Genomic DNA, 18,204 nt, shown 5'->3' on the forward strand with positions numbered 1-18,204 from the left:
ACACGCCGCGACGGGTTCTGGGATTCTGCATGGGGTCAGAAGCGCGCAGATGTAACGCGACAACAAACAGCCCCGATAGATTGCAATGCTTCCCTCGAGAGGTCGTTCGTAAATTCGTAATAAGCTCCGGGATCTTTGGGTATGTCTTGGCTCGTTCGTCGAAGACATAAGACATAAATAATGGCGCGCTGGGACCGCTTCGATTTTTCTCGATCGACGAGTCTCAAATTGTGGGAACATATCGGCATTCGTTCGGCAAACTCGATACTTTATAAATTATTCCTTCGACGCGTACCTTTAACATATAGCGTTTATATTGTTAAAATTAACTGAAGCATGGCAAGAGGTAAGATTCGAGTTAAATCCGATCTAGCCGCTGCAAAATAACAGCGTTTCCACCGCTGGAAAGTTAAAACAGAATCGATCGCGCTCCGTAACATAGTTTTTCCCGTGAGTCTCTCTGGTCAGAGCGTTTCATTAAATTAGAGTACTTGCGGCTAGGTTAACGCGACGATCGGTCGATTTTTACGTTTTGACGGCACGGCACCGGAGCCGGAGGAACGCTCTCGGAACGATCACCGTGCTCGGTCGTTGAAATTCCAGGCGGTTAGGAGGTACGCGTATATATACGTACGTGCGTTGATACACGCTGATGATCTCCCCGGAGGATAGGGAAGCTAATGTGTCGCCGAGGCCGAGATAGAGAGGAAGCCGTCTGTGGTCTCTGTCTCTCTGTGAAGTTTATAATCTAATACGTATACCTACCCTCTCGGCACGAGCGCACGCTCGCAAAACATTGAGTGCTCTCACCGCGGACGCGACCACTTTTGCGGCCGCGTATCGCCGCTCTCATAATCCGATTATATTGAATTACCCATGTACCTATCGGCACACTGCGCGCCGCGCGTTTCCGCGTACGAATCGATATATCTCGCCGCGAAACGCGCGCTCGCGGAATTTTGATCGAGCTCACGCGCGCGGTTTTCCCCGCTGTATCGTATCGCGTAACGCTGTGGCTTGCTCGTGTATATAGCGCACAGAATAGAAAAAAAAACGCCTGTTTCGCGGAATCGTCATAATCGAATTAATTTAGTCCCCGATGACACGGGCAGATGGATTAGAGAATTTTTTCGCGCTAACATCTTGGAAGACGCGAAATTATTTCATAGCTCGCAAAATAAATGCGGCGAATTACTCCGCGAGAGACTCTTGCAACGCGATCGGCACAGAAAACCTCTTGCGAAGCCAAAGCGCCGTCGTCGGTCACGTGTATGCGGCACGTGTCATGAATATTTCGGTCTGCGTTATTCACGCAATGACAGCAGAATGAATCGCAACACGTGCTCGGTGACGTTTGACTGATAACCTTGCTGTGTGTGTGGCTAATCTTGGTTCGCTCGGGGCAATAAGTGCTCCAAGTGACTCGATCATTCGCAAACGAGCGCGTACGACTAGAAAATCCGTAAGCTCAAAACATATGTCCCAATAGACAAATTTCTACATCGAGTATATCCATGTGCAAACAATATCGTCATATTCTATTTTTTAATTATCGTTTTTATTCCAATCATCGCTCAATGTTATTATATAAGGAATTATTTATACGTGATATAATTATAAGTGAGTAAAAGAGTCACTTATAACAAGATTCATTAATTAAACTATACCTAATCTCTGTCTTTACATGTCCATTTGAGTGGGCAATGCAAATGAATGAAATATAATTCACGAGTCTTAGTATGACTGAATAAGGTGAAAATTTGAATTTTCAAAAATGAGACTATAAGGACGTACAAATGAGCACTGACGGTGCTCGCAATGCCGTAGACTAACGTCTTTGCGAAATTGTTAACTTCCCCATTATCTGTACTCTTCGCGAGCTAAATTGACTTAGTTTATCTTCGGGACATAACGACAATATAAATGACATCATATTTAAATTATATCGCATCCGTAATTTTTACAAGTGACAAATTACTGCCTACGTTATACGATCCATATTTATACGAACATTACTCAATCTCAAGTATTGTTATCTGAAAATTCGCTATTATTTAATTTATATATCTGCGATATTATAATAACACTTCTTCCTCTTCATGACGCGTGCTTTCGCATCATGCTGTTTCGCTTCGAGAGTTCTGCAAGTTCAGTTGCAATTCGATATCTCAACTAAAGCGATCTCGTGGCCGATAATAAGCATTGGATTCAGTATTGAATAATGTTACACGATGACAGAGCGTAGTAGGTTCGAGAAGATGCGAACGAAGAAGCAAGGTCAGCGACACGAACGAGGAGAGTGACTCACCGTCAACGCTGCGTTTTCTCTTGATGCTGTTGCCATTGGGATCCTGATGATGCGCCGGGATGCCCAGGATGCCACTGATGCTGTAGGCGTTGGGAGCGGTGGCAGCGGGATGACCTGCCACCGTCGCAGGTGCATGTGCTATCACCGACACGGAACCGCCCGATCCCGGCTGACCTTGCTGTTGACCTTGCTGCTGCTGCGCCTGCTGTTGCTGATGCGCGTGTTTCGCCTTCTCCGCCGCCTTGTTCCTCACGATCCTGCGAACAATAGGTCAGGCATCGTATAGCGAAACCGCCATGTCACCAAGAGACGTCGTCTTCTCTTTCGCTTTTTCTCTTTCTCGAATTAAAAATCCGAATAAATGACGCCGGCTGGTAATAAATCGCGACAGCGTTCGCTGATCTGAATCTCATTGAAAACGCTTTCGGCAAAGTCGAAGCGTAGACGCATCTACGCTGCGCGCGCTGCGTATATCTATTAATATATACAGTGACTTCATAATGTAACAATGGAGAGTGGCACAAAGTACCGATTGTTAATTCCAAGTCCATCGGGCGCGGAACGATTCGCGTTCGAGATTGATGATGAAGCTTGGCATTGTTATGAGACAAGATCTTCCCGTTGAGCGCGGCGGTTTGACTTTTGAACGCCGCGGTGATAAACGGAGATCAAGATATTGAACTATCGGTTGCGAATTACACGATCACTAATTTGGATTGCGTGGATTGTGAAATAAGTAAAAATTTAAGGGGATGTAACGCGATAAATCAAACGCGTATGTTACATCGTTACATTTTTCAATTTAGCAAAGGTATACCCTTGTCGCAGAAATATTTCTTCCAAAAGTGATCTCTCTTCACTTCTTTGACAAGTGCCTGTTACGCTCGATGCGGAAGAGCAGAACGAGCTGTGCCACGACGAAAGTAACGATTGTTCATTCCAATTCCATCACAGCCGATCATAAATCCCGACATCGCCGCTTAGAGCGCGAGGCTATGTCCGCTTGACTTTACCACCGATAACCGCCCTATACGATGCCGATCCGCGAGTCACGGGTTACACGATGATTAATTACGATTGCGCGGGTCACTTCGCGTACGATCATTCTTCACGACTCCAATGTATAACCTAGACCTACCTACCGCGAGTGTACACACTTGTACGACGAATATGCTCGTCGTTGCACACGCATACGAGGAGACGCGAATCGTTTCATTATTGTTGCCTGACGTCGCGTCGGGGCCGTCGGCCGTTACCTTCGGATAGCGACCAGCGACGTGACTTTGCGAAACTTGCCCGCATTGTATCATAATCGTATCATAATCGTATAACGAGGGAGAGTCGCCGCCGCAAATGTAACGGAGTGACCATCTCGACTCTCCCTTTCCTCCACTTCCGTCGAGTACGCGGGGCGTATGCACCGGCTGCTTATTATCCGTGATATATTGCGCGTGCGGTTTCAATGGTCAGCAACTCTGCCGACGTCGGTGTCAATTATCCCGTCGAATATTCACGGCGGAGCACTGTTAATTTCGCGCATGCGACTCGCCGCAAAAGTGTGAAATGTCTCGCGCGAACCAAGTTGCGCGTTTTACGACGCCAATGACCGGCCGCGCCCGGTACGCCCTTTTTCGGCCTTGGATGATTTAACGCTCTCCACGGGTCGACTTTTTGCTCCCGTAAGATGCACAGGCCGGCAACGTCCTCGCCGGAACGCGCGCAGCCCGGTGAGGACGAATCGGTGAGTCTGTTTTTGCGAGAAGCTCGCAACTCGGGAATTTTTATGCGACAGATAGATACATGAAATATGGACTTGGGATTGTAGTATTTCTTGAATAAATTGTCGGTAGTGGCGTTTAAATTTTCAATAGATTTGCACTTTGGATTTCTCAGCAATGACCGTACGCAATCAGCTCGCTTCCTTCTATTAACGAGAATACTAAAAAGATCACTGAAAATGTAAAACTTCTTCGTGGAGTAATTCGCAGGGATAGTACGCAACGTGTGCTACACATATTACGTTTGGTCGTAAAACGTAGCGGATATTCCACTCTTTTTCAATGGTCATCCTTTTTCACCTCGTAATGCACTTTGGAGCGCGTCAGGTCAACGATTCCTCGCCGGGATGGGCCAGTACGTAATGGATCGACATTAAGTCCTTCGTTTCTGCCGTGGATGTGTTTGTGGGCTAGGTAATCGTGGGGGTGCGAGCAACGGCGATCAATCAGATGACACCTGTTGCCCAACCTCCCTCGTTCGTTCGCCACCTTCACCAATTCGCAACAATTAGCAGCGATCCTTATCAAGGTTAGACTCTAGGGTGGCCGGGGTACCAGCGATCCTAAACCAACGAGTTATCGCACGTCGCTCTCTACACATGGAAATTTCACACCTGCAATATAGCTAATCGCTATCATGTTTTTCGATAATGATAAGCTAATTAATCTGATATTATATTACTCTCGTCATTGCTTTATTTCGGAGCACCTTATACATGTTAACTATTAATTAAATGCGATTTTCGAATTTTTGCTGAAATTTCGAAAATGTCTATTGAACACAAATAAAATAATAAAGAATATTTAAAAAAATATTTAGAAGTAGAAGAAAAATATTTTTACCGGAGAATATTATGGCATACCATGATAAAAACGTTGCCGTGTTTGCTCGCTATATAATCAACGATGCGTTATTTTTTCCACGGTGAAACGCGAGAGGTATTTCGTGAATGATGAAAATCAGACGCGTGGCTTCCGCGAAACAGCACGTAACGACTTCACTCGCGCGGCATATAATGAACGTAATCGACGATCTAATAAATGCAACGGCGCGCGGCGTCCGAGGAGAGGTAGTCCTTTTGCTATAACAGGTGCAGATTATATCGTAATACAGATGGTGCGAACCGTTGCGACACGGTGCGCTTCGTTCGGCGAATGTGGCCGAATGAGCGAGAGCTTTCGCGTTAAAATTCATTGCACGCCCGGGCTTCGGCACTCTAATTAACGTAATCCTTTGCGAGCACGCTCGTTATCGATGCATTGCTAAATATCAGCAGCGGCTTGGTAATTTTCTATATGCCACTGGCAAGGGATGGGGCAATTCGCCAAAGACTAATCGAGTAGTTGCGCGATTTTGCGCAAGTAAATCGCGATGTTGCGTTATCATTTTCGCGATCGTGATGTTATACTCGAAATACTGACACGTAGACCGCGAGTTAAGAAAATGTATTTTTGAGATTTTTCTGAGATGAGAGTGATTGTGAAAATTTTGTTCATAATGCGGAACATTGATCTTTCAAAAAATTATCATTTTTGAAAGGATAGGATTGTATTGATAATAAGGAGTACCACTAACAATAAGAGTTATCTGAGACATAGAAAGAGAAAAGAAAGAGAGAGAGAGAGAGAGAACGAGAGAGAACGAGAGAGAACGAGAGAGAGACTTGTATGAGCAGAGGAAAATAGAGAAGCGAATGGATGAGAACGAAGTTCGTACGATGTAACCCCAACATTTTCCTGACGCTACAATGTTTCTCCCTTCGTGCTCGATTCTCCGTTCTTGTTCTCCTCTTTCCCTTTTCTTTGTCTCTTTCCTTCTTACCCTCTCTTTCCCCTACCTTTCCGGTCCTTCATCTAATCATTGAGTGCACCTTTTCTTCTGTGCTTTTCCCCGTGGCGATTCTTGTTGCGATCTGCGGCGCAAGACGATGCGAGCTCGACGGTTTCCAACACAGATTTTACAACTTGCTTTCCACCTATATAATTAAGCTTTCATGCTTAAAGCTGATAAATTGCTAACAGTACCACTGACGTTACAAGAAGGAAAATGCCATTTAGAGCGTATTACAATATATAAATAATCACGATTGGCTTCTTATAACGTCGCATACTAATCATTGAAGTCCATGTTTTTTTAACAATCGAGAACATCCATTGCAGTTGTTTTCACTGCTGAATCTTAGCTGAAATCGCGTTTAATAGTTGTGCATCGTAAAGTTAGTCAGCTCGCTCGCATTTCGGCGCGAATTTGGGAGTTCGCCATTGGAAATTGTGTAAGTCTGTTGCCGGAAAATCATGTGACGGCTTTCGTTCGCGTTCGAGAGTAGGGAGAGGAAAGTCCCTCGATTCTTGATACGACAGGCACGAGAAAAGGGATTTCCCGTGAATGATACGAAACGACGTTCTCCTTCGCTCTCACGGTTACGATGCTTAAGAGAAACCGGAGGTGGCGCCTCGGAGGAAGGCTTGGTAGAATTATGAGGGTAGAGCGTGTCGGGGATGCCACGTGGGAAGAAGCTATGCCTCCCCTGGCGCCGTCAGATCGTTCCCCAACGGCCACTCCTGAACTAAACTGCTCCGCTACCTACCCTGAAGTGCCATCTCCCACTCCAAAGTCAAGCTTCCTTGCCGTTCGCTTTAAGTATGTGGATGTCGCAGTCGCATACCGCTTAAGTCTTACAACCAGGACTGCGTGTACTTAGAAATTTAAGAACAAGAAGGATGGAACGAATTATTTACTTATTATTCTGGAATTATATTGCTTAAAACGCTAAAAAGAAAACACAATGAAAAATTACACAAAAAGAAAAGTTATAGTTCCGCTTCAATATGCAACGTTAGTGTTCACTATTTATTCCGCGTTTTTGTAAGTGATAAAAAATGCGTATGTATTTTTCGAATAACGAAGCAATATAGAGATAGTGTAAATCATCCGAGTTATTCGAGCGTGCCTGGCGACTTAACGTCTCGAATGCGTAGTCGACAACGACATTGAACGTCTCTTTATTGGCCGGAATTTATTTCTAACAAACCGATAGTAACTAAGGGAATATAATAGACGCGTCCGAACGTGCACGAGTATCATTACATAGGCCGCTTCCGATGATAGAAGTTTGCGCCCCACCGCCCCCGCGATTCCGTCACGGCTAGGAAAATCGTAGGCAGCTACCATGCACGAGCGACGTTCCGAGAAAGCAGGAGAGATGAGTTCGGGTTCGTGCCACAGCTCTGGAACCACAAACTTTAATGTCGGCATTACTTTTATGCACGACTTTATGCCAAGTATCCCATCAAATATATGGCCCGCACTCCCGCACGCTTTCCTCTAGGATGGAGAGAGCACCCTTCTCCCTACTTACCCGATCTTGCCCCCGATCGTCCCGTACTCGCGGCCGCGCGGCTAAATTATTGCGAATAAAACTTTATACTCAAATTACCTCTACGCCAACTTTATCACATTTCGCCGGCGCTGGGGCCGCCTAGGTTCTCCCGCCACCGTTGCCGCTACCACCACCATCGTGGCGGCGCGTTCTCCAACCTCCGACGTTTTCTTCTGTGTCGGGGGTTGGTGACTGGGCGGATTTAAAAATTCACCTCTCACGGATCGAGATTAATTTCTTCGGATCTCGAGCACGGCCGTCCGCGCGGTCGCCGTAGCTTAATCCTTTCGAGACAGTTACGTTACGAGGATAGGTTTCTTCTGATGTTACTAAAGATCAATGATCTAACGACGAAGGAGAAGTATTCTGGATTGCCAACGGGCGTGGATCTTGATCATAGCGTGGGCGAAAAGAGACGATCGATGGTTGTCAATGAGCTCAAATCGCTCGTTAGCGGATACGTATACACGCTAGTGAATATCGCGAGGGATTTCCGGATTGCGATGCGAGCGCAAACGATCTGTAATTGTCAATTATCGTGCCGCTCGTTAGGCGTCGGCTGTTATTGATCGCTCAAAGTGCTGGTGGATCTTGTATTGACCACGAAGGAAAGAATGTTTTACTCACACAACAAGAGAAAGAGAGAGAGGGGGGAGGGGGAGACAGAACACGTTTCATTTCTCATCGACTTAAATCTTCGCGTATCGATTGTATCGATTCGATTATATGAAATAGTATAAAGCTAAAATTTATTTTATAAATTTCATAACAATTTAAAAAAATTTTATTTTTTGTATATATTTAATGTAAAAAATACATAATACTAAATTCTTTTTTCACGCCTTTAATTCAAATTTTATGAAGAAATCTACTCACGTTAAACTCGCAGAACTCAGATAACAGTTATGGCACGCTATTCTTACGAGCAGATGTTGCTAATACATTTCACCAAAGTATCTGTTTTTACACATCGTTTACCGTGGTTCCGCGCCGACGTAGAAAATACGAATTTAGAAGCTTGACCCGAAATTTCCATCGTTGTTTTAATTTTTCATGAAGTCTAATTTGCATCGCTACCATTGTTCGTGCTCCCGATGTCAAGATAATAAAACGATATTCAATTTGTCCCGGCACGTTTGATGACAGAATAATTCTGTTGGCAAAATGATTCGATAGGATGATGTTAAATGCGTATTAAGGTGCCTTGCGTTCTTGCGGTGTTAATGTGGAGCTTAAGTTATTACGACCCATTATATGCCGCGGCGGATTGCGGGAGATTTCAAGGGGCTTTCGGAGGATTTAGCGGTCCCGGGGCAGATGCTCCGTCCATGGCCCACGAATAGTACCAGAACGGAACTCCTCTCTCTCGTTAACTCGAAGTCGAGAGAAGGATCGGGGGGTGGTGAGCACCCGAGAGCAGCGAGAGGGAGTAAGATGGAGCCAGAAGCAGCAGCCAGAGTCGCAGAACTGTTCCGCCGAACTGTAGACACAATACGGGGTTCGCTCCGCGGCTATTGTACGCCCTTCAGAGCCGCACAATGGCTGGAAAAGGTGTATCCTGATATTCCGTCACTTCTCCCTCACTCTTGAGAGGAAGAGAGAGAGAAAGAGAGAGAGAGAGAGAGAGAGAGAGAGAGAGAGAGAGAGAGAGAGGAAGAGAGAGAGAAAGAGAGAGAGAGAGAGGAGGCTATAATGTACTCTGAACGGGAGCTACCTGGCGCTTCCATGCAATGCAGCAAGGTGTGATTCTTAAACAAAAGCAACTCCCGCGATGTCGGAGTTCGCGCTTCTATTCGTTTGTACTGTAAGTACGAGATTATATCTTCGAAATACATTGTTTTTTCCTAAAAATACTTTTCAATTTAGCTTAATCTCTTTCGAATTAATTCTTTTTCATTACAAATGACATATTTAGGAAGGATTTAGGCAACTTTGGAAGTTACGCGAGACAGTGTTGCATCTTCAAACGACAGATTTATAATATTTATCCTTCGTTTTTATTTTCTTATCCTATTACACATATATATTATATATTATGTAGTTTATAATGATTCCACTTTTAAAACGTCAAGTATATATTGAAACGGTATACCGTAGTGCGCCATTTCGCGCTACTCTTCGGTAGCGCGTCTCATTTTGATGAAGTGTCCCTCCCTTGCTCGCGCGTTCAGGATGAGTATATTATTATATCTGGGGACGCGCAGGGTGCGCATTGTCAAACGGCAGCTGCCGGCTCCGTGTACACAACTATATTAACTGCGGCTGTGCCGGCGTTCAACGACATAATAATTTGCGTGTATCCGTGCATGCGCGCGTATACGTACGGAAAATGTGTGTTTGTGTGTTTGTTTGCGATGCCGTGCATCCCGACGACAAAAGCTACGCTCCCAACAATGATACTGGCGAGTCAACAGTCACCGATCCTCTAAGCACAATGTAACACGCGATTTATAATATATCGTTCTTGTACCGACACTTGGTTCCCCCCTCGAGACGGCCATGGGAAGTCAAGAGGATAGTCTGTATTCACTATTATGTGCGCGGTGATCAGGAATGTTATTCATATATTCGAAGCTGTCCCTCGTTTTCCAGCATCGCGCTGTTTAATCCTAAACACGATGACGTAATTGACGTATCTGTATAAGATAAAGTTAAGCAAGATAAATAATTATCAATCTCTACGTATCATATATTAATCACACACGCGAGTAATGCGAGATCGTGCGATCATAGGTCGTGGGAAGTGACACTGCAATTTCGTTTTACGATCGTTCACTAGATCGATTATGGCACGATAATACGTGATTGAACTTCCCTGTGATTATTACTCATCGGTGATGAGCAATTAATAGCGGAGTTTCGACGGTTCATTAACTTACCAGTCAATTCAATGACCGAGTGGATATTAAACGCCCGTTTTCCCAAGTCATCGCCCGCTAAATGGCAATCGCATTTTTCCGTTACGAAGTTGAATCGTGAAATTCGCACTATTATGTAGATCCAATGTGATCGACGGGATGTTCCCGAAACCTTGGCTTCTGTCCGGTCGAGCAGTTTCGGCGGTACAATGCTCTCGAGCAACTTCGCTATTCCAGCTCTCGACCAGGAACAAAAGGGACGAAGCATTATGGGCTGGCAGAGTAGGCGACCATCCGGTTTCATTGCTGTTCCGTCTGTCCTCTGACGTTTCCACGGCAACCTGAATTTCGTGCATCGCCGTCACCGCCGTCGACGCCGTTGCTACCACCGTCGTCCTCCTCGTCGACGTCCTCCTCGTTGTCGTCCTTGCCGTCGTCGATGTCGTCGATGTCGTCATCCTTATCATTGTCGTCGTCATTGTCGCCACTCTCATATCGAGGTACAACCTCAAAGTCTCTCATAGCGGTTCCCTCCATTCGCTGGCAGGGGATACGGAGAACCCGTAATTGTAACTTCATTTGGGGCTAATTTCGGCCGGAGGGTATGATGAAACGCGGTAATAATTGCGTTATCCAGACAAAGGACGGTTATGGATACGCGCCGCCGCCACTGCCGGCGTTTCCAACGTGGAGGCACCACCATCCCCCGGATCCTCCGCCCACCCCCGAGGGTGCTGCTGTGCCGGATAATGTAGGAGGGCCTCCTTCCCTTTCGCTCTCGCGCACCGCAAATATGGCTGCTTTAACGAAGTCCACGACCATGGTGCACCATATTGTTCTCCCTACGGCCATGTGTGTGTCGCTATTCATTTAAACACCAACATCCTATCACCCTTCCAAGAGAGAAAAATCTTTGATTTTTAACTTATCTCTGAAACAGTCTCGATCGCGCGGTATATTCAAAATCATTCTATTATATTTTTTAAGGCAAGTAATCGAAAAATAAGGTGGCATTGAATATTTTGCTCTGTGCAAAATTCGTTTTAGATAAAATGACGGTCTTGGATTGCAGTGTCATCAAGCATTTTTTCATATTGTTGAAATAAAATGTCCCCGAACGCCAATGCGATATTTATCAAGAAATTAGCGTCCGCCAAGAATGCGAAATAGCGAACCAATTCCTTCGGTAAATGAATTCAAGTTGAGATGACAAATGCGACGATTTGACGGCTTCCTGGAGGAGAAGAGCTAGTCCTCCCGCGGTGCCGCGTGCGGAATGGTAAATAAGCTCGTCGGGGTAGGCAGAGCATTATTTATGGGGATGTAATTTAATAACCGAAAGATGAACAGGGAGATATACCGGTTATGCCGGCCGGAAAGGCGAAAGTGGCATGAAAGTAACAGCCATCCCATTGGCTGTCCCTCTGTGTCTTTCTGTGTCCTCCAGGAGAGCAACCAGCCATATGGCCCGGGCCGCTTCTGCGCCGCCACCTCGGGAGATTCCGGGGGTGCGAAATGATATGGAAGTAATGGAGAGCGAAGCGAAGCCGGTTGCGCCTCGACGGGAGATTGAGTCGCGCGATAGAAACAGAACGACGCTGCCGCGCACCGGCGCGAGAGAGCGATGACAGATTGATACAATTCCGGCGAGATTCGACGCGACAGATTTCCTGCCAACTGTTGTCGTTGCGCTGGTCATTACGTCGAATTAAAGCTACGACTGAAAATGTGATCGATCGTGCGGGATTCGGGAATCTGCGAGATCGCTTAGATCTTGTTCACGCGCATCCTTCTCTTTTAAAATGCACCTTACTGCGATGGAATTTTTTAACCCGCCGAATAATGTATTATATAAAACGTTGAAAATGAAACAAAAGATCGATGACTGCGTGAAATTTACATTTGAAAGATAATTCTTGAATCTTTATCGCATAAAGAACTTTCAAGCTTGACTTCTAATTCGAACATCGTCGAACAACGCTAGTATCCCGCGAGCGAAGGATTCTCGACCGGAACAACAGGAAGTCGAGGGAGCGGCGGCTTCTTCCTTTGGCCCTGATATCGACTCTGTCGTAACTTGCGGCTTCGGAGGCGAATGCGAGAGGCACGCGAGAGCGTGACGTCGGGGGCTGCGTCGAGGAAACGAGAAGAAGGAGGCTGTGAACCCGGCGTAAAGCTCTCGGGCGAACCTCGCTCCTTATCGATCTGCTCCTGAGACTCCTCCGACGAAGAAGAAGGGAGAGAAGGATCGACACCAAGAAAGCGCGAGAGAGAAAGAGAGAATGGTTTAAGAGAGGGGTGGGCCTTTGCGGGTTTGTATACGTGTAAGATAGACCTCGGTAGAGAGCCGCCTACTCGACCGTGACTCCGCAGCCGAAGCCGAGCCTATCAATATTTCCTCCTGAAATTCACCGTAGCTCCTTCGACAATCCTTTTCTCTTTATATTCTTTTTTTTTTTTTTAGACACTCCCGATTTTATCTTCATCTTTTTCGATGTCATACCCTCACAATAAATGCGTTCGCTTTTTCGATCGTGCGCGACATTTATGCTTATGCATTTAATGTTCTAAATTTCTTTCATCTTCCTTTTAATTACCATACACATTTCACGTTCAATAATGTCTGATTAATACTCTTTTGACCTGCTAAATGTGTTAAATAAATTGGCGACACGAAATTCCTTTTACTAGAAAAAGAAGAGCTATCTTCGTAAGAACCATGCAAAGAAAACGTTCTTTTTTAATCACGACGGGCATTCTGCGTTTCATAAAGAGCGCGCAATGAGAACAATAGGAAGAAGTCGCTGTGTCGGCGTCTTTAGCGAATAAAGAAGAGGCTCGGAACTGTTAGCGTCCAATCTTCTCTCCGTTTTTCGCCTATTTTTCCGCTCTCCTCAATCCTGTCTTATATACGGGATATATAACTGTTATTTTTCGCGAAAGCCACTCCATTATTTCGCTCTTCTGGTCCGCCTTTTTTTTTATCTCGCACGACTCCCATGCTACTTCTCTACTCTCGCTCTTTCTCTTTCTGTCCCGCGTTTGCGGACGGGTTTCATTTCGAAGTGCTCCGGCAAAGCAAGACAATACATTATATTAGCTGTATCATTATTTCTCCACCCCGAAGCTAGAAAAACCGGGACATGCTCATAATGGGAGAAATCCCGGTATACTACGCGCTCTGGTCGTTGATGCACCCAGTTCCTGTTTCTTCGTGGCGAAATCCCATTTCATATCGAGACCTTTCTTTCTTTGCACTCTTTTCTTTAAACTAACTTCCAGCTGCACCAAAGGTTCGTCGACGAAAGCATGATTCGATCGATTTGAAGATTTTCTTTTTTATTTTCAATTCTTCTCTATCTCTCTCTATTTCCCTTTTCTTTATAGCAATTGTCTACTATTGTCTAACAATATAAGAGTCGCAGCATTTGTCCGTCAAGTTTATATGAAGTCGTAACGTGACAATCTCTGCGCCGTCATGCCGTTTTGACGATCTTACTTTCCCCTCACGAAACTGCACCGTCATCCCAATGAATTTCATATCTGTCTGTATCGGACAGAAACTATATTCGCTTCGACGCCTCGTGGAATATATATGTAGCATTTAAAATCCTTCTCGTTATCAGTCGTTATACAATTAGCCTGCGGGAGTACGTACTGAGTGCGTGGGCATTTTCTAAAGAGACCCAAACGCGTGCGCATTTCTATTTGTTACTCGTCGAGCGGAAATGCATTTACTTGTACCGAATGGATAGGGCGGAAAGTTGCGGGTTCGGTGTACGTGAGTGGGTGATGGTACGTTGGATAGGTGCATGTAGATAGCGAGCGAGGTAGATAGGTAGGTAGGTAGGTAGGTAGGTAGGTAGGTAGGTAAGTATCCGCGGAGTAAGTTTTTCCAGGCGATCTGCTCTCCGGATTCAGATCAATACCCGCCATCTGGGCCTCGAATCGGGGGATAGGGACAAGGAGGAAAAGGAGTCGCAGTAGCGAGAAGGAGACCGTGGCCAAAGAGAAGAGGCGAGAGCGAGAGGGAGCGAGGAGTGAGGAGGAGGCGAGAGCGTGTGCCGGAGGTGGAGCCGGAGGTGGAGGAGTCACTCGAGCAACAAGCCACCGCCGCACCCTCGACTGCAATCCTAGACACATCGAAAACCTCGGCCAGAAAGTAATTCTGTACATACACACGCCCACGTTTCACGCTACTGTGACCGCACGACGCGAATAGTGGAAGAATGAAAATATGTGCGAGGTAACTCTTATGATGGCAAAGTAAGCTTGACGAAACACCAGGGAATGTGACGGAGAGAGGTTAATTGCTTTCTATTTGGGTAACCACTGTTATGCGAGTTTATTCAAAACTTTCTCTCGTGGTGTAACAATTACTTTATGGTATAGCTACAAGAGCTGCAAAGAAAATCGTGAAAATGTAGGGAAAAGAAAAATTGACTAAGTCGAAGATCGTCACTTTATGACTGAATCGAAAGAATGGATTTTTACGGCGATTGAGATTCTCGCAAGAGAATGCAGTATCGTAAGTGTAATTGTGGCCGGACTAATCTCTCGCGCACAACCACGACGCGGAATTTAAATAAGCGGCCGCGCATAGCACTTACGTCGTTACGTGGGCGCTAACTCATTTGCGTGCGTTTCCATTAGCGGCTGCGGTCCGTAGAAATCGCGTTAGTGAATTTCACTTGCTGGCAATTCAATTCGCATTACGCTCTATTTCATTATCGACTGCGTGCACGCGAGAAAGACAGAATCGGACCTCGGAGAAAGATAGCCTGGCCCTTGTAAACTAAGCGGGAGATAAGGTCTTAAGTAGCGACTGATTAAATCTCGGGACATATGCGAGCCGATCAATGGTACCCCGGTGTCTCCTTCTCTCGGTCGCTTCTCTCTGTCCCTTCCTGTCCTACCTACCTACCTACCCACGCATTCCTTTTCCCGCAGTGTACCCTTGTAGCTTTTCAGTTGGTCGAAAGGGGATCGAGTCGTTCAGTTTGTGCGGTGCTGATACGCTGTAATGCTGTCCCGCGGGAGCTCACTCCCCCTCGCTCTCGCTCTCGTAAGGGCGGCCCTACAACATCCTAGGGTACTCGTGTTCCGTTGGCCCGCCGCATCGTCGGGCGACGCAAAAACACTTGAATTAATCGGCCCGGTCCCGAAGGAACCTGCGAAAGGTCAATAGGATCGGGGTGACGGGCCGGATGCGTACTTATCTCGATGCACATATACGAGGGTGTGCTCTCGTCGAACACTCCGCGCCCGAGCGCGCGCGCGCGAATAGCTGATCGCGTCCCTATCGCCGGTGATCGGTTGAAGCATATGTCGCGATTCTTCGGGTAATCACGGGGAACGACACGTAATCTATTGTCTTCCACCGGCAATTAGTGAGATGAAGTGACATTTCTTCATAAAATGTGTCTTTATACTAGAAAAATTGTCGGAGCATTAACATCGACTCACCGATTGATGGAAGAGACGGATGGCACGTTGTCCTGCGAGCAAATGCCTTCGGCCAGCAATCTGTCCCTGATCTCCCACGCGAACATGGTCGGATTGTCCCTCTTGTAATTAGCAATCGCGTCGACGACCGGCGGCGTTGCTACTTTCGGTTTGGAGCCTCCTATGACACCGGCTTTGAAACTACCGGTCTCATAATACCTACAAAATAAAATTCACGTAACATTACAATTAATTTTATCTTATGAAATAATCACAACACGCGGAAGGAAGAAATCTTTTGATCGGTCTTAAACTGCACTTGAAAGCGCGATGCCGACAAGAGATCGGTTGCCAAAGTTCGCAGTTTGTCTTTCTCTCTCTCTCTTTCTCTCTTTTGCTCTATCACGGAACATGGGAGGTCGAGAGGGGAAAAAGAGAGAGGAACGAACGTTTTTCCCGCGGTGGGCGGCCAACGTCGGAATAACGAATCGCCGTCCAGCGGCGCGTCAACGACCGGCTGTTTTAAAACAAACGGCTTCTGGCCTCCCGCTGTTGCCTCCCTCTCTCTGCTCTTTGGACCTCTCTTCGTCTCTCTCGTTCTCTCATTCGTTCCTCTTCCGCCGGGCCTCCCACCGGCGGGGTGCGTATATATGCGCGCGAGATGGACAATCGCGATTGGCCCGCCGTGAACGCGCCCTTTGTGCCTAATTAGTTAAATAATATCTTCGCTCGTGCTTAAATTCAATTACGCCGAATGGCCCGCAATAATGGTTCGCTTGTGGGCCGCCTTGATGGATGTGGGTCCGCCGCCGCCGCCGCCGCCGCCGGCGTCGGCGTTGGCGTCGGCGTCGGCATCGACATCAGCGTCGACTCATACCGGCTGGATATCTGGCCAATTTAGTGTGCCCGCGTGTATATACCTTTGTGCGTGTACTGCGGAACATGAACACGCTCCAGTATTAGACCTCTGTATTTTTCGGTAAAAAATATTTGCGCGAATAAAAACGTCGTAACAGGTTTTTTGCGTTGCGCATGTTACAGGAAAAATGGGTTTCGGATTGTTGAGCCGAATTATAGTCCTTTGCGACAACCTGATCCTTTGTGCGAATTTTGATTGTTGTAGAAGGATGAAAATTTTTTAATTAAAACTGTAACGTATATTTCTATTATCTTAGAATGAATAATATCACTCTTTGGGAAATATGTTACTATTTTTGAATATTTTGTTATTATAATTGTCAGATTGCATTGATCTATCAATTGCTATTTTATTGTATTGTCGAAAAAAAAAACATTTGATCGTAAATCTACAGCTGAAAGTATTATACAATCGGATAGCCTTGAACAGACCTGGATCTCGCCATCCCCACGAAATTATTGCGATCATATCTGGTGTAAAACCCTATTTCAAGCCCACATGGCAATGCTCACCCGTTAATATTTCGTCCCCTTTATTCCGCCTCCACCGTGAAATGGCCATTAGATCGCGCGATTTTTCAAATTGCCTTGCCATCGTCGGCGTGTTACTCACCCTTGCTGTATTAATACAGATTTAAATGGATTCGAAACAGTCTTGCGCGAAATCGAAAGTACCACCTCCGTGAAAAAATGGCATTATTTACGCCCTTCATTACGAGGCCACAATGCCTCGTGCTGATTTTCACGTTAACATTAAAAGTGTAGCGTTGACGCAAGAAATGCATTATATAATCGTAATAATAGAATAGGTTACAGAAAAATGTTAATTATTCAATCGCTAATCGATGAGAAGTTAATAAAACGTACATTTGCGTAACGTCACGACACGAGCGAGAAAAGACGTATCGTCACATTTGCACGCTAGTAAAAGATGTTTTGCAGGACTCGAGAATCATAACATTTTACATAGTCCCCAGAATCCACGACGTATCTAGAATATAGAAGCAGATTCACGAGCGTGACACAAAGAACAACAAGACTACGATCCCTCTCGCGTTTCTTCTTTCGAATGTAACCCTAAAGAAGAAGAGCACTTTGTATATCTCCGACGCGGCAGTCAGAAAAGGTTTTCCGAGCAAACGGGGAACGACTCGATTTCATGGGGTCACCGGCATCGGACTTTCAACGCCGTCTTCGTCAACGATTTTACGAACCCTCGCCTAAAGTCGAAAAAATCCCGGTATCCGGTTTCGCTTAAATTCGGCGAACGAGGCATCACGACGCGCGGCATTCTCGTTTTATCAGCGACGCGTGACTGCATAAACTGCTCGCGTCGGTGTTAACGATGTCACGTCGGTATCGTCGTCGTCGTCGACAGGCCTTATGTTTTCACTGTATTTTCGGGTCATTAAGTCACATCCGCACACCCCACACGGAAGAACTATGTATTTAGATGGAATCAGCACTAAGTTCTCCACTGTCTACGTTTAAATTTAGCAGCGAGTGGCACTCGAAAA

General features: G+C 45.9%; 2 protein-coding genes across 13 annotated transcripts in view; one reads left to right on the forward strand and one right to left on the reverse strand.

The window, feature by feature from the left end:
• LOC143904159 (uncharacterized) overlaps positions 1-18,204 on the forward strand; it is a 157,133-nt gene that overhangs the window by 23,477 nt on the left and 115,452 nt on the right. The window lies entirely within an intron of this gene.
• Sv (paired box protein shaven) overlaps positions 1-18,204 on the reverse strand; it is a 119,912-nt gene that overhangs the window by 9,869 nt on the left and 91,839 nt on the right. For all 11 annotated transcript variants that reach the window (XM_077418524.1, XM_077418523.1, XM_077418529.1 and 8 more), the window contains 2 exons: positions 15,791-15,988; positions 2,309-2,565 (listed from right to left, as the gene is read on the reverse strand). In XM_077418524.1, the coding sequence (XP_077274650.1) occupies positions 2,309-2,565; positions 15,791-15,988 (455 nt within the window). The remainder of the gene's footprint in view (positions 1-2,308; positions 2,566-15,790; positions 15,989-18,204) is intronic.

This window comes from Temnothorax americanus, unplaced genomic scaffold (genome assembly GCF_048541705.1).
Source record: "Temnothorax americanus isolate GAGA-0224 unplaced genomic scaffold, ASM4854170v1 Scaffold5, whole genome shotgun sequence".
NCBI lineage: Eukaryota > Metazoa > Arthropoda > Insecta > Hymenoptera > Formicidae > Temnothorax > Temnothorax americanus.